The sequence below is a fragment of the Lepisosteus oculatus genome, chromosome 2, assembly GCF_040954835.1.
Source record: "Lepisosteus oculatus isolate fLepOcu1 chromosome 2, fLepOcu1.hap2, whole genome shotgun sequence".
NCBI classification, from domain to species: Eukaryota; Metazoa; Chordata; class Actinopteri; order Semionotiformes; family Lepisosteidae; genus Lepisosteus; species Lepisosteus oculatus.
This window is the reverse complement of record NC_090697.1, coordinates 77,874,199-77,896,651: the sequence shown is the minus strand read 5'-3', so window position 1 is coordinate 77,896,651 and position 22,453 is coordinate 77,874,199. Positions and strand designations below refer to the sequence as shown.

The following is a 22,453-nucleotide window of genomic DNA, read 5'->3' as shown; positions in this document are numbered from 1 at the left end:
GGATTCAGTAATGCACCACATCAGAAGGGCACCTCCGACCCTCTGAGGCACAGAACCTTTCAGCATTGAGAGGAATAATGAAACACACAAGCAGGTTCTTTTACAACTTTATTAACTCTCACACTAAGTGCTCCCATTACAGAATACTCTTCACCTTATTCACTGTAACATATCTGGAGTTTAAACAAAGTAGAAAGAATAAAAGGTCAAGTCTACAAGGTGTGTCAGAGTTCTGACCAATAAAACAAAAAAAATTAATAATGTGCGAGCGCCCATCCCTTCACCGAAACAACCAATCACAGGAAAGGAATATTCACAAACCGTACCACCGCCCAATCGCAGGAGTGGGGAGGGGCCTGCCGACAGGTGCACAGGTGCGCTTGCTGTCACAAGCCACACTCGTGAGCTTTAACTGCATCAATAAATTAAAGTGGTAAAATACTTGGGAAACCTAATAAAGCTTTGGGAAGGAAGTGGATTGCAGCAATCCCTTCGTCTGAAAAAACAAAAACAGGATGAAGTTTAACTTCAGATATAATTTTACTTGTGAGAGCAGAGCAGCCTGTTTAAAAGGACATTTTTCAATCCCTCCACATCCGTAGGGGAAAATTCCTGTCTGCTTCAATGATTCCCGTGAATTTCCAAGCAGTGCAACTAAGGTGCAAAACATTTGGCGAAGTGGTATGTGGGTTGACTGTGGGTTTTAAATACGCAAGCTGCTGTCCAACAGGGCAGACAGTGGGCCAGTAAGAGCAGAGAGAGCAGTGATGCTCCCTCCAGTGGCTACAGAGTCAAACAGCAGCCACTGCAGCCTCTGCAACCATGACTGAGAGCCTGGTCTTTTCAGAGAACTGGGTTTTCCAAAGCTAAATGCACAACAGGGCACAAGCTTGATAGTGCTTCTCCATGCATGCAGAATCCAAGCAAACATCTAGGTATTTAGCAAAAAACACAAAAACTGGAGCCGAGAATGGTTTTAATAGGAGGCAAGAGTTCAGAAGTTTAAAGGTTTAGAAGGGAGTGTAAAAGGCCTAGCGTTGCAATCCCTTGTCTCCACGTACAGCCCAGGCTGCTCTCTGGAACTCTGTGAGTCAGCCCTGGCCTCTGGGAGTGCTGAAAGCCAAGCACTGTCTGCAGGTCAACCCAGCGCTTAGTCTAAAACGCCCCAGGGGAATTCGGTCCTAGCCAACAGGCTATCTTTTCTCCTAGGGTTTCACAGAATGGTAGTTAGAACTATCTCCTTAATTCTGAGGTTATGACTCCACAATATACATATATAAGGAGTTGAACCTGTTAAAACAACCCCCCTGTAACAACTCCAAGGTTGGTAAAATTAGATCAGTTTTCCCCACCCCTTCCCCAAATGTGCCACACCTACATTGCACCAGCTCCTTCCCACAGCCTTGAGTAACTGGTATCGACTCCTCCCACTTCTCAGTGAATGGTGTTCACCCCCCCCCCGCCCCTGCCCCTGCCCTGGCCCCGCCCCCGGGCTCAGCGAATGGTGTAGCGGACGTAGGGCACTTCCACGTCCTCATCCGTGTCATCGTTGCAGCACAGCTCGAACACCAGCGCCTTCACGTGCTTCCCCAGCTTTTTCTTGGACACCTTGGTCACGATCTCCGTCATTCTGCACAGACAAGACAGCCCTTCACACGCCTGAAGTGGCAAACCCATTCTCTCCGCAGTCGACACTTTTGCCTACAGCACCATGTTTTAAATACATTGATGGATTTCCATTAGTTTCAATACAAACCATGATCAGAACTCCAGATATTAATACCCATAGACTCCAATTCTGTGGCTTCAATACTTCAATAGTTAGCAAGCAAGGAGGAGAATCCATCTGCATGAGCCCGGTACCGCCCCACCCCAGCAAACAGGCCCACAGGCCCGCAAACACACGAGCCCGGTACCGGCCGGCCCCAGCAGACAGGCCCACAGGCCCGGTACCACCCCACCCCGGCAGACAGGCCCACAGGTACTCACGACAGGTCCAGGCGCTCCTTCAGTTTGGCTGCAGGCATGAAGAAGGAGTAGAGCATGGACACGCCCTGCGACAGCATGGTGATCTCCAGCTTGTGCTCGTTCTGCAGGGAGACAGGGGAATGTGTCACGTTTCTACATGACAGTGAATTTGAAACCTGCAGAATTACACATTACAATGTTATCAACACAGCCGACATGAGCTCAGCAAAGCCTTCATACAGAACAGCTGTCTGTAGTGGGCACACTTCCTGGCTGCTACAGTATCCAGGACATTTCCTACAGGGGGCTGAAGCAGAGCAGCACTCTTCCACCCAGCAGACTTCAAGTCATGACCAGCAGCAGCACAGCACTGCCGTACCTTGAAGTAGTCCAGGAACTGTCTGAGGGTCATCTCCTCCCCGCTGGGCTGGGCTCCCTTCACCTCGAAGCGGTCCCACAACGTCCATTCCTTCTCATAGTACTGCAGAGGACACAAGCAACAGGCCAGTCCTTCAGTTTGAACAATGAACCTCTCCTCCGAGACCCTGCTCGGGCTGAGCCATCTGCTTCATGAACTGCCACTGAAGGCTCAGAGCTGAGCAGGGCAGGCACACAGACCTACAGACTTTCCCACGCGAGTATACAGCATCAGACTCACGCACAGCAGGACTGTCCCGTCCGCAGGGGCTGGAGAATCAGATTTTCAGCAACGTGAAACTAGGAGAGTGCAATCAGGCAGGTCACAGCAGCTAATGTCAAACGGCACTCGTTTCCACCGTCACTGTGGATTCACTCGGCTGGTTTCCCCAGACCCCTGCTAGGAACCCTGGGCATAAACTTGTGGGAGGATCCAAAATTCACAGACAAAACAAAAGAGCTGCCATCTGGGCCTAAAGCATCAGCCTTTAACTGGTTTGAACGGCTAAATATCTCCGACTGACCTGGCCATTGAGCTACAGCTGAAAAGGACACAGACGGCCTGGGTGGGGCTCTGAGCCCCTTGAGCACCTCTGTGCAGGAGGCACTCACCTTGTGCGTGGGTGCAGCTATGGGCTCGGAGAAGGCGAAGAAGGGCAGCGCCAGGTTCATGAAGCCGTTCTTGTACGATTCCAGCTTCTTGTGTCCCTGGACGATCTTCAAGAGCTCCAGGCACACCAGTCCCACCACTGCTGCTGTAGTGGTGGCGATGGCTGGGATGATCTTCCCTGCAATCAGCTTGCTCTGAGTGGAGAGAAGGGACGGAGCACTGTGAGGGAGGGGCATGCAACCAGGTCCCTCCCAGTAGAGGGGCAAAGAGCAGTTCAAGGCCAAGCACACCAGTGCTCACCCAAGCTCAGCAGCAGCCACACAACTGTACTGCCGCCTGGGGTACAACAACCTAGATTTAACTTGGCAAGTCTGAGCTGTAGTGCTTAAGCTAAGATCTGAAAGGGCCTTTACTTGCTCAGCCCACTAGAGAAGTCTTTCTTCTATTGTTAATAATCAACCATCAACTACACTGTTAGTAACACTTCAGCTTAAATTCATTACAGACATAACCATCTGCCTCAGTGTGTCCAGAACAACAGTAAGTGAATATCCCTGTTGCAGATACAGGGAGCCAGTAGCTCCCAGTGCAGACTTTATTCTCGTCTACCTTGTGTCTGTCGGCGGGAGGAATGTCATAGTTCTCTGCTCTCAGGTTTGAAGCAGCTACAATAAAGTCCATGTGGAAATTGGTGTCATCATCCTGTAAGACAGAACATTATATCATTAGTGTTCTGGATAGAAGGAGGTCTTTTCCTGTCCAATTTCTGAACACACAAATACTGAACACAGAAAGTTAACAAGGAAGCAGCCAGGAGAATTGCTCACTGCAGCAGGCTGGAGTTCTAGTATGGTTACACTGGAGAACTAAGGTGCTTGTTTTGAAGCAGGAGGTTTAAAAGGCAATTGAGAAAAAAGGTCTCTGCTTTGTCATCATGTGTTCAACAGGCATTCATCAAGCCGCCCTCAGCGGTCAGGAAAGAGCGCTGTACCTTCTCAAATTCAATGGCACACAGCTTAAACCCGGACAGGCTGTCTGTGCCGGGAAGCAACGACTTCAGCTCCTCCAGTCTGGAATCATCTGGAAGAAAACCCCGAGAAGAGCTCAGTCCCAGCGCAGATCACGCCGCCACACCCCGCGGAGCCCCATTTCATTAGGTGCCTTTGTGGAGGAACTGCTTCTTCCAAAACAGTTTGAACTGTCTATTGACCCTACAGGTCTGACACTGCTCGTGACACCCCGACACAGTGACAGCGACCCCTCTCCCGCCAGGCGACTCACCGACGGAGGCGTTGGCGCTCTGCAGCTCCTGATCGGACACGTGGATCTTGACGCCTGACTTGGGGGTGAACTCGGGGACCTTGACGGAGTCCAGGATGCGCACCACGGCCGGCCTGTCCCTGGAGCCCTGCAGGCCGTACGTGTGGGCGAACAGGTTGGCCGCTGCGAGGATGTAGTCCATGTGCAGGTCCTGCGACACAGGGCAGCGAGGGGCATCAGCCGCGGTCTGGCTCAAACTGCCCGACGGACCGGCCAAGATTCACCATCCGCCAGATTTTTACTGACACCCTTTAAAGTGCTCATTCACGCAAGAGGAATTTCAACACATCTGACGGAGGAAACCGTTTCGGGCGAAGGCAGAAAACCAGCAGCCCCTGTGTGTGACTGGGTGAGCTCACTGTCAAAAACAACAGCTCTCCAGAGAGGGGCCAGTCAGACCACAGCCGCTGTGAGAGATAGCTAAGGCTCTCCCAGTGCACCCCAGGGGGGTTCTGATCCCCTTGTTAGACAGCTGTTTCTGTGCACAGAGCATGCAGACTCCCTCGTGAGCGGCGCCCGTGTGGCAGCATGGGTACGTACGTTGTTGGGGTCGAACGCTAAGGGATGAGGGCACCTCTTGGGACCAGACCAGAAAGGCGCTCCAGAGCTGGTGAGCTGAGGAGAGAGAGGGCGAGACACAGTTTTAAGCACACAGAAAACCCTCAATAGTGAAAGTTATCAGGACCTTTCCAGGACAGCAGACAATCAGATTTATATAAATTCCTCTTGATTCCCCAATACCACCCAGTTCCCCTTTCACAACAATTTTAATTGAATACAATGTTACCAGCATCCTGTAAAGACCCTGCCCAGCAGTTGTCCCACACTGCTAGGTGACAGTCTCTCCCACAGTGGACAGAGGCATGATTCAAGCGCTCCGAATCCTGAAGGGCAGTGAAAGCGCACAACTTGACCCCCGGCAATGAACAAGCACCAAAGCGAAGGGAAGGTTCAAGTCCGAGAACAGGAGCCCTTTCTTTCCCCCAGGACTCCGGACACAGGCGCCTGGCCCAGGCCGCCCAGCTGCGTCCCTGGGCCCCTTCCAGGCACAGCAAATCCCCACCAGCAGCTACACCAGGGAGAGGAGGCGTTGGCCTGCTCCGACACCCTGCACAGCAGACCCACGAAGGGGGTCCGACAGGCCGTGGAAAAGCAGCGGGGCCGTGGAGGGCGTTTCCCCCGGCACGGCTCGCGGCGGAGCGCGCGGCGCCACACCTGCTCCGGGGGGAAGTTGTGCAGCAGCTGGCGGATGTTGTTGCTGTACTGGCACTGCCAGTGGTTCCGTGCCCAGGCCACGCAGTCCTCCCAGGACCGGGGGCAGTCCGTCACCAGGCTCTTGTACACAGCCTCCAGCACCTCCAGCGGCTGCGCGCCCGGCAGCTTCAGGGTACGCTCCATGAACTTGGGGTCCCTGCGGGGCACAGAGTGAACAGAGGGGCTCACGCCTGGGGGCTCGGCACGGTCGCTCGGACCCAAGGTCTCACCGCCCCGTGCATTTAACACTGCAAACACACACACTGCTCATCAGCAGCTGCAGACAAGAGGATAGGCCGAACTCCAACACGCGGCGACGAACGACTGGATCCTTCAGAGAAAATTGTGCTTCAAATAACATGACCCCAAGCGGTAAAAACAAGGCTTTTCACAGGGAGACTCACGTGAGGTACTGCGTGGCGTTCTCCGCTGGCTGCTTGAAGAGCCCTTCAAATTCATCACGAGCCCACTGACAGAGAGAGAGAGAGAGCCAGAGTGAGACCCAGCCTGAGCCACTTCAAATCGCCAGCTGAGCGCCCCCTGCTGTGGCTTACAGGTGCTCCAGAGTAAACAGGTTTGTGCGACTGACCTGCAGCGTGTGCTCGATGGCGTTGGGGAAGTTCTTGAGGGTGCAGATGGGGATGGACTTCTCAGGCGGGTCCTGGCTGGAGCTGTAGGACTCTGTGAGGAAGGGGATGACCACCTGCACATTGCCCTTGGTGCCCAGCGTCCCAGACTCCAGCAGGGGCTTCCTGTAGTACACACAGCGCCGGTCCATGTACATCCCTGCAGACACGACAAGCACACACATCACCTGCCAGCCATGCACATGGGGCACGACACTAAGACTGGATTAGTGCAGAAATCACACCCACACTATCAGAATACCTTAACGCTTCCCTACAGCAGACGGCAGCCCCAGCACTTCCACTTGGCTCTGACTAGCGGCAATTCACTCAACTGGCCATTATTTACGTGACTGAACATGTGAAGATCATTCCAATTAAGAAATCTGGCAAAAGAAAACTTAGAACAGGGCTCCTTTCAGCCGTCATTGGCCCACCCAGACCTTGAGTGAAAGGATCTCGTCCAGAACCTTCTTGAAAACAGTCAGGGTATCGGCTTTAACAAGCATTTGGATGAAACGGTTTCTGACTATGAACAGCACTGGTTGCCTGGAGACCAGGAACTTCCCGATTCCTCCTGGACGGGACGCCGGTTCTGCACGTTACTGGCAGCCAGTGCTCAAGAACAACAGTCAACTTGCCAAAGGGCCGGCTGTCCTCCCAGCGGGACTCACGTGCATCCACGTTGTCCAGCGCGTTGGCCACTCCGTGCAGCCCCTCAAAGAAGTCGTCATCGTAGATCTTCTCGGTGTCGGGCCCCACTCGGTTCTGATGGCCCGTGATCCGCACTGCTGGGTTCATCTGCTTCACTGCAGCGGCTGCAGTCTCCGACTTCATTTTCTGCACAGACGGAAAACAGGCACGTCTGACCTGCACTGCCGGCTCCCACTACCTGCCCTCGCCACACTCTCTCGCCAGGGTGCACGAGGCTCCATGTGTGTGCTGCGCTGGCACGCGAGTGTGTAGGGGAAGGGTACAGCATGTCTGAATATGTGCAGGCCACACAGAACATAAGAATCCTCACCGTCACATCCCAGGGTCTGAAGAGGAACTGTCTGTTGAGGTTGGACTTCTCTATGGTGTCCATGTCCGTCACTATGATCTCCCCACCCTCCCCACTCGCCAGACCAATCATGGCAAAGTTCTTCAGCAGCTCACAGCCGATGGCACCAGCTCCCACCTGCACAGCAGGAGAGGGCGTCAGTGACTCCAGCCAGGGGCTGTGCCTCATGCTCTCCCCACTCAGAACTGAGAAAACACGTAGCAATACACACAAGTGTCTTCATCCCTCAACAGAATCTACATGAAAATACTTTCAATGCGTGTTAAATTGTAACTATAAACACAAGGAAACCCGGGTGCATGTCACTAGAAAACCCTTGGTCAATAAATCATATCTAAATTTGTAAAAGATGTTCTAATGATGTGCTTTTTGGAGTGCTACTAATCCTGTGTAGTCCTTCTGTAAGTTACTGGTGGCAAAGTAAGATGTTAGCATGAAAGGGCAGCTGATTTTTATTTAGTGCGACTGCATCAAGAACTCAAGAACGTTCTTTCCACCCCCAGGTCGCACACCAGCTCCCAGGTGAGACACCTCCATACCTGGCACAGAGGACAGGGCCCCTGCTCTGAGCTCGGCGCAGTCAGTACTGGAGCTAATCCCACATTTCACTGAATCCCTGTGACTTGTGAATATAAGAAGTGGACATAACTGAGCATGAGGACATAGCACATCAAAAAAGTCAACTGTTATAGTGCGGAACCGTAACAATAAACCAAGAGCAAGTTTAATTGCTTGTACTAAGCACTAACATAAGTGCCTCACTCCCACAGCTACCTACCTTTCAAGTGAAGGTGAATGACTTTCTGTAGTGAACAGTGCGAGTGGGAGAACAGACTTAACCCTGTACAGTTACTCAGACACAAAACATGGCAACTGCTTCTTACCAGGAAGTATCTCTGCTTGGCCAATTTCTCCTGCATCTTGGACCCAAAAACAGCAATCTGTCCGTCGTACCGGCAGTTCCTCTGAGAACAACAGCAACACGACTTTTCAAATCCAGGTGCAGGAATGGGACACACAGCCTCATGACAAAGGCAAGAGCTTGACAGTAAACAGACTCAAGAGATGGAAAGTGAACTAGTAGACGAGCTTCAGAGATCGTCTATGTGGGTATTTTGTGCTCTAGTGGGAGGACAGCTGACAAACAGAATAAACCTGTGAAGAGACCACAGTGAGAGAAGAGCAAATTCTGCTGCTCCAGAAAGAGAATGAGAAGAGTAACTTGACTGGAAAGTGGCGTGACGTGCAGGGTGGGAGGGTGACTCACAGGTGCACACTCTTCCTCTGTCAGCAGAGCCCCCTCTGTCTCCGACAGGCACTCCAGGGCGTCGAAATACAGCCACTGCATGATGGGCATGAACTTCCCTGTGCAGGCCTGTGGGACAGCGGGACAGCACCAGGCTGAGGGTAAGCACTCACGACACCTTAGCACTGCAAAGATGCACAACAGCCTAACAGTTCTGGTCAAAAGTCATCTTGTAAGCTTCAGCTAGCGTACACCAGCAGTGCTTGCACCACTGTCAGACAGGACAGCAGGCCTGTTCGCTCACAAGCTCACGAGAGCACGCCTCTGCTGCTCCGGGTCCGAGAGCAGACCGGCACATGCGACACTGACCTTCATGACCTCCTGAGCGGCCAGCCCCCCAATGAAGGCATTGACGGGCGCGAGGTCCCCGGCGGCCACGTACGCCATCTTCCGCAGCACCCCCTCGTCCAGCTGCTCCTGCTTGGCACAGCCTGACAGCCCGGCGTTCAGGGTCCGGGCCAGAGCGACCAGCTCGTCTGCATCCGCCTGAGGGGAGGAGGGAGGACACGGAGCTGAGTGCCTGAGAAACGCCAGCCCTGCGCTGGTCTCGTCCTCCCGAAACAAAGCAGAGCCAAGACTCGCCTAGGATTCCTGAGGGGAGGAGCATGTCAGCACTGAAGCAGAAAGACAAACACTGAGGCCAAGCGCAACACCATCCGAAACTGGGTTCATCTGCGCCAGGAAAGAAATCAAGGACACCAGACCAGGCTCACTATTCAAAACAAGACACTTGTGCGTCATTATGATGAAAAGAAACAAGAGTGTCCCTTCACTGGCTTTCTGGGCACGCTCATGGTATGAGAGCTGCCGATACCCCCACACCACGGACGATTTCTGAAGGCATCTCAGAAGGCAAGGCAGTCTGGGCAAATATATATTCTTGTAGTATGATGAGAGGAATATGCATGGTCTTTATTTCTGAATAAATGAAACATCTGTTCAGAAATAAAGACCTTGCAAGTTCTGTTCTTTCAATCAAACATACAGGACTGATATTATATAACTGGCTTCATCACTGTTCTCCTCCCCACTGAGAGCTGGTGTGTGGGGAGCGGACTGGAGCATCATCCAGGTGGGGCTGCACACTGTTGGTGGAGGGGAGCCCCCATTACCTGTAAAGAGCTCTGAGTGGAGTGTCCAGAACAGCGCTATATTCGTGTAATCAATTATTATTACATCTCTGGGGAAAACGACACTATCAGCAGTTCAGGTCAAATGTTGATGCCAACCGCAGCACAGCCCAGAGCCTGCAGGGGGCACTGTTACCTGGCTCCAGGGCTTTGGCAACCGGCCATGTTTCTTCTCGAAGTGATGTAGGGCCTGGTAGCACACGTGCAGCTGGCCTGGGCGATCAAACTTGGCAAAGTCTGTCATCAGGAACTCGGGCTCCGCCATGGCAGCAGACAGCGATTTCTGTGAGAGAGGAGAGTCGGTCACACCCAGGACAAAAGACCAGAAGAGTCCCGAACAGAGAGAACTATCAGGGGACCTGAAGAGCACTGAAACTCGGCTTTCTCGGTTGAAGGACTTGAAACCCAGCAGCAGAGCTTGACCCGGTGACAGAAAAGCAAGTGAAGGCCAAGTGCCTTAAACACGGGAGAAGAGGGGGCATTGTGGGAATGCTCATCACGCCACCCAGCCACATGCTCACGGCAGCATCTGCATTAATTAGCAACTGCCAACACAACGAGCTGGATGAGAGACCTCTGTGTTTAAAGGCCAGGTTTTGCTGGTGACATTACTTCCAAATCCTGAGTCATTTTTCAGGCACGTGTTGGTTTTACAGCTGCATCATAATTTTGTGATTTTATTCCTTCATTATTTGAGAGGCTTTGCTTCAGATACAATCAAAGATCTAAAGTATCTGAACTAATTTATTTCCATCTGTGAACATCTCTTTATCAGCCTGGGTGAAAAAGGATATATTAATAAACCATGTGTGGTTTGAAGGCCTCTGGGCTGTGCTGTGTTACAGACAGAGGAAACGAGGGTGAAAGGACTCACAAAGCTGATCTTCTTGGGCACCTTGACCTGGGAGACGATCCCACCTCTGACGTAGTCCGAGAAGGAGCTGGTGTCGCAGATGCTGAAGGTGTAGGGACCTGCCAAACAACACATTCCTTTACAGCCAGCTGGATAAACAGGAGACTCCCAGGCTGCCGTAGCTTGCATCTGCTATCATTACGACAGTAATTCAACTTGCCCAATTCAAGAATTCCAAGCACACAAACTATTCCTGGCCTGATCTCCGACTTGTGCAAAGAATCCTTTCTACAGACATGTGAGTGAGAGGGTTGGAGCCGATCTGGGGTCTGCATGCAGGACGCTGAAGGGACATGTCGACCCCCTGCAGTCGCACACGCAGAGGCCGGAGACCCCCGCACTGCGAGCCGGGGGGCTTCCTTACCCAGCACCTTGATCTCCACTGGCTGGCAGCCATTGAGCTCTGTCATGCCCTGGACCTCAGTGAAGGTCACATAGTCCCCGGTCTCGAACCCGTGCCTCGCCTCGTCCAAGCACGTCACCACCCCCGCGCTATCCTGTCACAGGGCACAGAGGGGCAGGGGCGTTAAAGATGGGCCCAGCAGACACTGAGGCGGGATCTCAGCCCTGCACACTCACAATCCCCCTTCGGAGGACTCAAACGTTAAACACAATTCTGCATTTAATTATTACAACAGCTGAAAACGGACTGTGGGGAGGAATTCCTCTGCTACCTCATCAGGTGAATTGCCAGCTATTGTTTCTTCTTCAGAGTAGAGTCACAGCTATGCTGCAATCTGAACTGTTCACCATGTCAGCTGTTAAAAATCCTCCCCCCCAGAAAGCACCACAAAACTGTGCTTCAAGGACACATCCACAGCAGGACACAGAGGTGGCAGTATTAGGTGTTAGAGGGTTGTTCAATTTACAGAGTACAGTTTTTCTATCAAAGTTTAAATAATCACAACAGGAGCAATAGTAATGTGAGCCTGTGTAAGAAAAGGCACAGGCAGCCAGACACTAGCTCCTGGAGCCCAGGGGACAATCTCACCACAAGCACCTGGCCCTTCAGTGCCCAACAGCACAGCAGCCTGCTTCGCACCGAGCCACTGAAATAAATCCAGCTGCCACAGCTGGGGACTCCACAGTGTTAGGATATCTGCGGAGCCATCCCGAATTCTGTTTTTGGGTCTCATGTTTTGTTACCCTCGCTCTGAGACAATGTGGCTACTCAAGCCAACTATGAGGAAACGAGTTTATGGTCTTTTGATCATGGATCAGGTGCTGTTTTTGTATTTGAAATTTAAATGAGCTACAAGCAGAGAAGCAGATGCGTTCACTCCTGCTTTTCCCCAATCTTCATCAAATCCCAGATGAACAAGACTTGACAGCAGACCTGTCAGGAGCGCGGAAAAGACGGATCCCACTGCCCAGCGCCAGTGCCAGCCTGGCCCAGGCAGCACCAGTGTCAAACAGCACACCTGGCACAGACTCTTACCTTTGTTATCATGGAGATCATGGCACTGAGAGGCTGCTCTCCGTTGTTGTCAAACACCATCATCTCCTCCCCAAAGTCACAGAACAGCTGGCTGATGGGTAGAGAGACGGGGTATTAGGAGCAAAGCCTACCCTAAAGGATGCAATGAACAAAACTAGTACAGACTAACAATCTTAACCACTGGACTAACGGCAACTCAACTTTCAAAACACAAAACTCCAACCTGGGCTTAGAGCCGAGAAGCTGAGAACCCAGTTTGTCACTGATCAGCACAGTGCCAGATTGACACAGCTGGTAGTCACGGGTGCAGAGCCAGTGCCAGTTTAAGGAAGTATAATCGCACTATTTTCTACCTTTGTTTCAACAGCATTGCTGTTATTGGCCAGACCAGACCCACATGGAGCATGTATTACAGCCTGGCGTTTTATTCTGAGCCTGAGGTCAGCAGCAGAGCCCATTCCTTCACGCCAGTGAGAACCAGGCTGTATGGCGAGCAGTGCCAGTGTGAAAAGGCCACTAGACCAATGTGACAAAGCCCAGCGCTTGTAGAGTCATAGTGGGAGGGTGGCGGGCGCAACCGGCGCGCACGCTGCCTACTGATGGCTCACCCGAAGAGGCCGCGGGTGTCGGCGATGATCAGCTTGATGCCCTTGCTGTGGCAGAACCCCCCGATGCGCAGCTGCTCCTCGAGGCTGGAGTTGGTCAGGACCACCACCTGCGGCACAGAGGAGGAGCGTTAACGCGCGCCTCCGCAGGACAGACGGCAGGAAACAGGCCCACGCTACACCAGGGCTGTAACCCATCCTGCTGCCGACGGTCAGGGACAGGGGAACAAAGACTGGCGACTGAAACGAGGCGCGAAGCGAGGGTCTGGGGGAGCTCTCGTCTCCTCCGTGAGCGGAGCGAGCCGGTCCTTACGGATGTGCTCCCGGGTGAGCTCAACTCAGCCACACCTCCACGTGCACGGGAAGTGAAAAGGAAATGAAAACCAGCTTTGCCTCCCGATAATGTAGCAAAAACCACATTGGTTAACAGGGTGCAGATGGGTGTTGCGGGTTCGAGCAGGAGCAGGGACCTGGAACTGCGTGAGGTAGTCCTCGGACAGCGTGCCAGTGTAGGCGCTCACGGGGACGTAGCTGTTGAGCTCTGCCAGGCGCGGCTGGCTGGTCTCGGCCCGGTTCTTGCCCAGGTCTTCCTCGCGCAGGTAGAACTGCAGCCCCAGGGAAAGAGAAAGAGAAACAGGATTTGATCACAGCGCCGTGCCAGGCCTGAGGATCTGTCCAACAGCGACGCTTGGCGGGTCAGCCTGCTCTGATCCGCAGACTTTACCCGTGTGTCCTAGTGACGCACCGCAGCCCCCAAGAACCTGCTCCCGGCCTTGACCGCACCCTGCCGAGCCGACAGGCCAGAGGCCTGGATTCAGTCGCCTGCTATGTCTGGCTATAGCCAGTCGCGCTCGTGGTGAAAGAGTGCACTGAAGTTCCTCCCATCCTGCTTCAATTAATTCATTCAGTTCACGAGACCATAGCTCCCCGGCCCGAGCGCTCGGAAACGGCACCTGACCTGCGAGGACAGGTCCCTCCACTCGGCGTTCCCGGAGTCGTGCACGGTCACGCTCTTCACGCCGCCCAGGATCACGTTCTTGGCGATCTCCACGCCCAGCCCCCGCATCCCCGAGATCAGCACGTTGGAGGCCTGCATGCGCTTCATGGCCTCGTGGCCCAGCACGTACCTGCAGAGACAAGCCCGTTCAGCACCCCGGCACTCGGAGCCACACTGGGGGGTACGGAGCGAGCACCACGCAGCGGGGCAGGACAGAGCAGACACCACAGAGGGGTACAGGGGTACAGGACAGAGCAGACACCACAGAGGGGTACGGATACAGGACAGAGCAGACACCACAGAGGGGTACGGATATAGGACAGAGCAGACACCACAGAGGGGTACGGATATAGGACAGAGCGCACAGGGGCACAGGGGTACAGGACAGAGCAGACGCTGCACAGGGGTACGGATACAGGACAGAGCGCACAGGGACACAGGGGTACAGGACAGAGCAGACGCTGCACAGGGGTATGGGACAGAGCGGGAGCTGTGCAGGCAGGACTCTTTACTACACAAAGGGTAGTGGGAGTTGGGAACAAGCACCAGTAATGTTGCCAATATCGAGACCCTGGAATTCATCGAGAGGTAGACCCTGGGATTAATCAGCTGACCCGCTGACTGGCCTAGTCCCCCCTGTATGCAGGGTAACACTGGTTTGATGGGCTCTCCAGGTTAATTATACATATGTAACAGCAACATATTCTTATTTACAAAACCGCTAAAGAAGCCATAAATGAAAAACAAACCAAGTGGTCACGGTTTGTAGCGTGTGACAAGGAGGCCCCTGAGCTGTAGAGCGCCGACAGCTCTGGAGCCAGAGGGCAGCTTTAACACTGAGGAGTGACGGGATGCCCGAGCACCTGCTGCCAACTAGAAGACTCAATCAAAGCCTCAATATGGGCCCGACAGTGCTGCTGGGAACAGCGCGTGCACACTGAGCATCACAGAACAGGCGCAGCACTGCAGGGACAGGGACCGACGCCATCGGGACAGGGGACCACGAGCACACGAGCGCATCAAACAGCCCTCCAGTTCACCTGCCTGCCACTAAACATCCACACACTCCCTACTGGCACAGCCAGTGGGGAAACAAGACCGCACGCCCCAGAACAGCCCAGCCCAGCGGGAAACATCACCGCACGCCCCCAAAACAAAAGAATGACACCGCTGACAGGTAACTGCCAGAAAGACAGAAAAAATGTTAATTATACAGAAGCAAAGATACAACGGTTTCTGCAACCACAGCACATAAAGTGAGAACAAGGTGGGCGAGAATCCTGGGTCAGAGGGACACTTGCTAACGACTCAAGACGAGCTCGAGGGAGCTCTGCCAGCTGGACACTGCCCGAAGAGCGCCCCCCGGGGGCGGGGCTGTGGAGAGTACAGGAGTACAGAGGAAGACACTCACAGCTGACGGGAGTACAGCCCTTCGTCAATCTCGGCCTCGTTGCCATTCTTAGCCATGCCCTGCAAACAGAGGGAGAGGAGTGTCAAAGCGCACAGCCAGCAGCCCAGGTCTCAGCTCTGGCTGCTCAGTTAGTGTTCTGGTCTCCCCGAGGTTCAGAGACTACCTGAGGCACCCCTCAGCTCACTGCGTAGTCGTACCCCACACTCACCCGCTTCCTCCTGTCCCCCCACCGCGGAGTGTGGGGCAGGTGTGCCAGTCCGGGGGGGGGGGCAGGTCAGTGTGGGGCAGGTGTGCCAGTCCGGGGGGGGGGGCAGGTCAGTGTGGGGCAGGTGTGCCAGTCCGGGGGGGGGGGGGCAGGTCAGTGTGGGGCAGGTCAGTGTGGGGCAGGTGTGCCAGTCCGGGGGGGCAGGTCAGTGTGGGGCAGGTGTGCCAGTCCAGGGGGGGCAGGTCAGTGTGGGGCAGGTCAGTGTGGGGCAGGTGTGCCAGTCCGGGGGGGCAGGTCAGTGTGGGGCAGGTGTGCCAGTCCGGGGGGGGCAGGTCAGTGTGGGGCAGGTGTGTCAGTCCGGGGGGGGCAGGTCAGTGTGGGGCAGGTGTGCCAGTCCGGGGGGGGGGGGGGCAGGTCAGTGTGGGGCAGGTGTGCCAGTCCGGGGGGGGGCAGGTCAGTGGGGGGCAGGTGTGCCAGTCCGGGGGGGGGCAGGTCAGTGGGGGGCAGGTCAGTGTGGGGCAGGTGTGCCAGTCCGGGGGGGGGGGCAGGTCAGTGGGGGGCAGGTGTGCCAGTCCGGGGGGGGGGGGGCAGGTCAGTGTGGGGCAGGTGTGCCAGTCTGGGGGGGGGGCAGGTCAGTGTGGGGCAGGTGTGCCAGTGGACGCAGCCCTGTCAGGACACTCACGTTGGCAGGGTTGTGGGACAGTTCAGTTCTCACAGAGTTGGCGGAGGAGCAGTGAGATCCCGTCTTCGTCTCTGGTCCTGACACGCGACGCTTCTTGGACAGCGGCGAGCTGGACATCTGCCAGGAGAGAGAGAAGCTTATTGAGTCTCTGACTCCTTCTCCAGGAACCCAGCATTGCACCTCCACTGGGCTGAACAGGACACTGTACACTGAGCACTGCTGAAAGGGTCACAAATGGCAACTCAAGGTCCCCCCTGGTGCAGACTGACACGCTGCCCTCTGAGCAGCTCGGACAGATCCCGAGAGACCTTCAGCACTGGACAGGTCCCAGCATTCCCTTCACTCAGCAGATGACAATCCAGCACAGGACAGGCAAAGCCAGTGTAAAAGCCTGTCCAGACAGCCCCTGGGACCACAACTCCAGCATTACAGACGGCTACAAGCACAACCAGGGCCAGTGTGGACAGACTCGAGCCACGCAGACCGGACAGTCCCGGTCCAACCCGGCGCCGTGGACTCCAGCTTGTCTGTGTCAGACAGCACGGCCCTCCGATTCTGGCAACAAACACACAGCGCCTCGGTTTCATCTCACCACACACATCTCCCAAAAACTTTCAACCTTTTCCCCGGACCGGCCCGCTGCCCCCCTGAGGGAGTCCAGCCCCGAAGGGCCAGGAGCCGGCAGGAGCTCTGCTGCAGTACCGCTGCTCTTCCGGAACACCAGGGACCTGACCCGCAGGTCCCACGCGTGACTCTGCTGCAGACTCCAGCAGCTCAAGCACACAGCCAGGATCAGCACCAGCTCCTCTCATTCCGGCCCGGCACGGGTATTGGATTGGAGTCTAATCAAGTGATCAATAAAGCCAGCGGACTCCCCGAGCAGGAGCTCCAGCGGGGTCCCCCTCCGATCACACCGGGCACCTGGGGCTGGAGCACCGGCCTCCGCCGAGCCGCAGGTCTTCCGGCCCCGTCCGGGCACAAATAAAAAACGCTGATTCATTCAAAACTACCGGAGGCGAGTCGTCACTGTTGCGGGCGCTGCCGGCACCACCAGGTCCGCGTCCGGCTCAGCCGGGCCGAGCCGAGCCGAGCCCAGCCCAGCCGCCGGATGCCCGGCCCCGGAACCACGCCGGTCTGACAGAAGACCCGCGCCACGACCGGGGCCACCTGGCGCTGCCCGTCTGCGCTCGGAATCACGCCCAGCCACCCACTGTGCCTGGGACCGGGACCAGGCCGCGGTCCGGACGGGCAGTCGGGACGGGAGCGCCGCTCGCGAGGCGCGCGGAGCCGGGGCCGAAACCGAAACCTCCCCGCTCGCGCCCCCGGAAACGCGCCGCGGCCCCGCCGAGCCCCGGGAGCGCCGAGCCGGGCCTACGGGCAGCGCACCGGCGGAAGAGCTCCGACTGCAGCCCAGGCGGAGTGCGGCTCCGCTCGCACCCTGCCGGCGCTCGGGCTGGTCGCGGCCCTTCCTCACCAATATTCCTTCTCGGTCTCCGCTTCAGCTGCTGCAAACCGCTCAGCGAGGCCTGTCTTCTGGGGAGCTACGAGGAGGAGGAGGAGGAGGCGGAGAAGGAGGAAGAGGAGCCGTGCTCGGCGGCGGACAGGGAAGTGTCGAGTCACTCTGCTCTCCGGTCTAGCTAAGGACTTTCTTACTGCAACCGGGAACAAAACCAAAATGGCAGCTCTGGGTCCAGGGGCCGGGTCGCCCGTATTATCCAGCAGCGGGGCGGCGTCGGGGGCTGCGAGCCGCTCATTCGCCCGGGCGCCATGTTTATGCAAACAGGCGCTGAATTATTCATGAGCAGCCGGGCCATGAATACTGGAGCGGGGCTCTCCGGCGAGGAGCTGGGAGCGCAGAGCACAGGTCGCCCCGACCGCCGGTCAGCCAGGCCAGCTGAGCCCCGGCCCCCCGTCCACACAGAAACTAAGCCCTGCGCCTTCTGCCGCGGAGAGCAGAGCAGGGTCCTGTGCCGAGCGACAGCCCCCGGTCTCACACTGAACCAGCCACTGGGAGCAGGGCCGCTGATCCCAGTCTGCATCACGGCCAGCAGCACAGCGGAGCTCCAGCAAGCAGCCTTCTCTCTGACTGGTTTAACAGTTTGCAACATCTTTTCACATTTCTCATTCTTTCACTCTGGGAAAGGTTTTTTTTTTACAGTTAATAAACTGTGATTTAGATACGCAAAAAATATCAATAAATTGGGGAAGACAGGAAAGCTCAGAAGGGAAATAACTATTCTAGCAAAAAAAGGATTTCTGAGGAACTACAATGGTACCGGCAGACAGGAAACTCACCGTCATCGCCTGCTCCACAGATGAGCCAGCCAAGATAAAGACAACTACTCTGCAGCGCACATCGGCTGAACAGCACAGCTACAGAGCAGACTGGAGTGGCACAAAGCCACTGGTGAAACATCACGCACTGAGCTCTCATCTCCACAGAGACCCGACAGTTTCTCACTGGTGGGGCACAAGGAACACAGCACCTCACTGCCACGGTTTTCAATGTCTCTGATCCAAATCAAGTCGTAGTCAAAAAGGCCCACGCACAGTGTCCAGTCTGGTCCTGGTGGGGTCAGTGTCTCAGCAGTGTGGCCAGTCCGGTCCTGGTGGGGTCAGTGTCAGCAGTGTGGCCAGTCCGGTCCTGGTGGGGTCAGTGTCAGCAGTGTGGCCAGTCCGGTCCTGGTGGGGTCAGTGTGTCAGCAGTGTGGCCAGTCCGGTCCTGGTGGGGTCAGTGTGTCAGCAGTGTGGCCAGTCCGGTCCTGGTGGGGTCAGTGTGTCAGCAGTGTGGCCAGTCCGGTCCTGGTGGGGTCAGTGTGTCAGCAGTGTGGCCAGTCCGGTCCTGGTGGGGTCAGTGTGTCAGCAGTGTGGCCAGTCCGGTCCTGGTGGGGTCAGTGTGTCAGCAGTGTGGCCAGTCCGGTCCTGGTGGGGTCAGTGTGTCAGCAGTGTGGCCAGTCCGGTCCTGGTGGGGTCAGTGTGTCAGCAGTGTGGCCAGTCCGGTCCTGGTGGGGTCAGTGTGTCAGCAGTGTGGCCAGTCCGGTCCTGGTGGGGTCAGTGTGTCAGCAGTGTGGCCAGTCCGGTCCTGGTGGGGTCAGTGTGTCAGCAGTGTGGCCAGTCCGGTCCTGGTGGGGTCAGTGTCTCAGCAGTGTGGCCAGTCCGGTCCTGGTGGGGTCAGTGTCAGCAGTGTGGCCAGTCCGGTCCTGGTGGGGTCAGTGTCAGCAGTGTGGCCAGTCCGGTCCTGGTGGGGTCAGTGTCTCAGCAGTGTGGCCAGTCCGGTCCTGGTGGGGTCAGTGTCTCAGCAGTGTGGCCAGTCCGGTCCTGGTGGGGTCAGTGTGTCAGCAGTGTGGCCAGTCCGGTCCTGGTGGGGTCAGTGTGTCAGCAGTGTGGCCAGTCCGGTCCTGGTGGGGTCAGTGTCTCAGCAGTGTGGCCAGTCCGGTCCTGGTGGGGTCGGTTCTCATTCCAAGCCAGCTGGTTACTAGACCTACTGGACCAATGTGACAGATTCTCCCAGCTGCTCTTTAAAGGGACCTGCAGACACACTGACCGGCCCCCCAGGACCAGGACTGGACACCCCTGGAGCAGGCACACTGACCGGCCCCTCAGGACCTGGACTGGACACCCCTGGAGACTCACCCCCCAGAGCCCGCAGGGGAGTTGTCAGGCTGCTGGATGCCTTATGTTGCCAGTTGGGATGAAGCCCAGCCAGGAGCTCCGCTGGGATCCTCAGGGCCGTCTCTTCACTCAGTAAGCGACCAGGCCCACCTGGCCCATCTCATTAATAAATGGTTCCAAGTCCATTACCGTAGGAGAAGGCACTCTCCAGCAGTTTGGCAAGATGTCCCAAGCGTGTCGGTGTAAATATACCGTCCACAGTCTTTAGCCAGAAACAGTGTGACCCAGAACTCCACTGAGTAACCACAGATATGGTCATCAACAACACAGTCATCAATCACAGGGTGACACCCTTCCTCAACCCCAACATCATCATCATCATCATCTCGCTCCCCCTGGGGCCCTGAAACAGTCATGTAGAACCGGCTCGGTGGAGCCAGCGAGCCCCGGACCGGGCTGCTCTCATACCACTGCCCCTCTCCTGGACTCGGCGTGCTGTTTCTGTTCATCAGCAGGTCAAGACAGCCAGCAGCAGAGCCCACAGAACACAAACACCAGGACCAGCGACTGTAACCCTGACAGACCTGGTCCTCCTAACTGCACTGCTATTCAACTACACCAGGGACTGAGCTGCATGTCACTCGCCGTACACAAACAATCAAATTCACTGATCAGGTTCTGTCTTGCTGCCCACAATCACGGCCACAGGCTGATGTCCAAAAGCTCTGTCCAACCCACTCTGAACACGTCCCACTGGTGAGGGCTGAGGCCTTGGGGAGGGAGGCAGTGTGGGCTAGTGGATAGAGCTGAGGGATTGGGAGAGAGAGAGGGAGGCAGTGTGAGCTAGTGGCTAGAGCTGAGGCACTGGGAGAGAGAGAGAGGGAGGCAGTGTGGGCTAGTGGTTAGAGCTGAGGCACTGGGAGAGAGAGAGAGGGAGGCAGTGTGGGCTAGTGGTTAGAGCTGAGGGACTGGGACAGAGAGAGAGAGAGGCAGTGTGGGCTAGTGGTTAGAGCTGAGGGACTGGGACAGAGAGAGAGAGAGGCAGTGTGTGCTAGTGGTTAGAGCTGAGGCACTGGGAGAGAGAGAGAGGGAGGCAGTGTGGGCTAGTGGTTAGAGCTGAGGCACTGGGAGAGAGAGAGAGGGAGGCAGTGTGGGCTAGTGGTTAGAGCTGAGGCACTGGGACAGAGAGAGGGAGGCAGTGTGGGCTAGTGGTTAGAGCCGAGGCACTGGGACAGAGAGAGGGAGGCAGTGTGGGCTAGTGGTTAGAGCTGAGGCACTGGGGGAAAGAGAGACAGAGGGAGGCAGTGTGGGCTAGTGGTTAGAGCCGAGGCACTGGGGGAGAGAGAGGGAGGCAGTGTGGGCTAGTGGTTAGAGCCGAGGCACTGGGAGAGAGAGAGGGAGGCAGTGTGGGCTAGTGGTTAGAGCCGAAGCACTGGGAGGGAGAGAGGCAGTGTGGGCTAGTGGTTAGAGCTGAGGCACTGGGAGAGAGAGAGAGAGAGGGAGGCAGTGTGGGCTAGTGGTTAGAGCTGAGGCACTGAGAGAGAGAGAGGGAGGCAGTGTGGGCTAGTGGTTAGAGCTGAGGCACTGGGGGAGAGAGAGGGAGGCAGTGTGGGCTAGTGGTTAGAGCTGAGGTACAGTGTGTTTAGAGAGGATGAAGGGAAAAGAGTATGTTGACGCACTTGAGCAGGGAGCTGCGTCGCCCCTCCTGCACGAGAACCCGTAGCGAGAGGCACGTCATGACAGCCCACGTCCACTCGTGGGGAGCCCAGCCACCCGGGAAAACACTGCACCCGTGGAGCAGGGACCGCGACCTCGGGCAGCACAAACAAAGCAGACGTGGGCTGCAAGTCTGCGGGCTGGCGCTCAGATCCGCCGTGCAGACCGGGAACCGCTACACAACAATGAAAGGCCCAGCCGGGCGCCTCCCCCCGGCTCGGACCCCTCTCCCTGCGGCCTGGGGCTCGCCCGGCCCCGGCTGGGACGCCGGCTCCCTCCCCGGCCCCTGCCCCGGCCCCCTCGGCCCGGACACTGCCCGCCGCACAGGTGGCCGGGCGCCGGGGTGGCGAGCAGCTCCGAAACTTGGGCAGCAACTTGAGCTCCATCCTCGGCTCCGGCAGCAGGCAGCACCGGGTCGGGCAGGAACACCCAGTGCATAAATAACACCCTCAGCCCTTCGCCCTCACTCCCCGCGCTCCCCATCCCCCCTCGCCCCCAAACCTGCCAGCACGGTTCAGCTTTGTCTTCCCGGCCCCCGGCCCGGGGTCCAACGCGAGCAGGCGTCGCACTCACCACATCCGATCTTGCTAAGACCTGCTCCTCGGTGTTTAAAATCGAAAGGGCGAGCAGACAGAGAGAACCCCCCGTGGGAGCTGACGGCGAAGGCGGGAGCTCGGTGGCTTCTCACACGGGAAGAGACAGGCGGCTCGCCGGTTCCCAGCAGCGCAGCGAGAATAAAGCAACATGTGCGGACAGAGGGGCTCCGACGGGGGGCCGCGCCACCATCTTGAGATGGGGGAGAAACAGAGAAAAATACATTTACGCACGACGGCGTACAAGACTCACATTGTACGGAATCAAAGACTTTAACACAGTCTTAAAGTTTAGTGACTTTCTGTGTATTTCTCCATAATACTGGTGGGAGCTCTAAAATTATTTACACAACTAGGACTCTCGCCCCCCCTTCTGTTCGCATGGCTTGGGTCCTCCCGGTCCGAGCGCTGCCGCGCAGGCTGCTGGGAGTTGTAGTCCGGCTCTGCTGCCCGGTGGCGAGCCGGTCTGTTGGTGCCGACGGTCATGTTGAAGCGCAGATTTGAAATGTGAGGTAACGGTTTCAGAATGTCATCGTGGAGGGTCCAGGCGGAGGCACGCGGTCCTGCCGGCCAGCACACGCGAACCG

The 22,453-nt window shown here is 56.3% G+C and overlaps 1 protein-coding gene across 2 annotated transcripts; it reads right to left on the bottom strand.

Annotated features, from left to right (window-relative positions):
- Positions 1 to 95: 95 nt before the first annotated feature.
- On the bottom strand, positions 96 to 22,016 carry uba1 (ubiquitin-like modifier activating enzyme 1). 2 transcript variants are annotated; one of them, XM_015340251.2, is made up of 26 exons: positions 21,847 to 22,016; positions 15,946 to 16,062; positions 15,059 to 15,117; positions 13,609 to 13,777; positions 13,121 to 13,255; positions 12,654 to 12,760; positions 12,046 to 12,136; positions 10,972 to 11,104; positions 10,569 to 10,666; positions 9,831 to 9,977; positions 8,874 to 9,050; positions 8,526 to 8,633; positions 8,143 to 8,223; positions 7,220 to 7,375; positions 6,870 to 7,035; positions 6,159 to 6,355; positions 5,974 to 6,038; positions 5,531 to 5,726; positions 4,856 to 4,930; positions 4,277 to 4,466; positions 3,987 to 4,075; positions 3,605 to 3,697; positions 2,998 to 3,189; positions 2,348 to 2,449; positions 1,990 to 2,090; positions 96 to 1,630 (listed from the first exon to the last, which is right to left on the bottom strand). In XM_015340251.2, exons 2-26 carry the CDS (start codon positions 16,060 to 16,062, stop codon positions 1,495 to 1,497), a joined length of 3,180 nt encoding a protein of 1,059 aa, XP_015195737.1. In that variant the 5' UTR covers positions 21,847 to 22,016; the 3' UTR covers positions 96 to 1,494. The 2 variants fall into 2 exon arrangements, with proteins under 2 accessions (XP_015195737.1, XP_015195731.1); XM_015340245.2 differs by lacking the exon at positions 21,847 to 22,016 and adding an exon at positions 17,420 to 17,648.
- Between the last annotated feature and the right edge of the window lie 437 nt (positions 22,017 to 22,453).

Bases quoted from the DNA above. Each gene is read 5' to 3' on its own strand.
- uba1 (XM_015340251.2), bottom strand. From the start codon at position 16,062: ATGTCCAGCTCGCCGCTGTCCAAGAAGCGTCGCGTGTCAGGACCAGAG. The intron at 15,118-15,945 runs GTGAGTGTCCTG...CTCTGTTTGCAG, and splicing joins TGTCCCACAACCCTGCCAAC to GGCATGGCTAAGAATGGCAA. The intron at 10,667-10,971 runs GTAAGGAAGCCC...GTTGTTTGGCAG, and splicing joins AGTGGAGATCAAGGTGCTGG to GTCCCTACACCTTCAGCATC.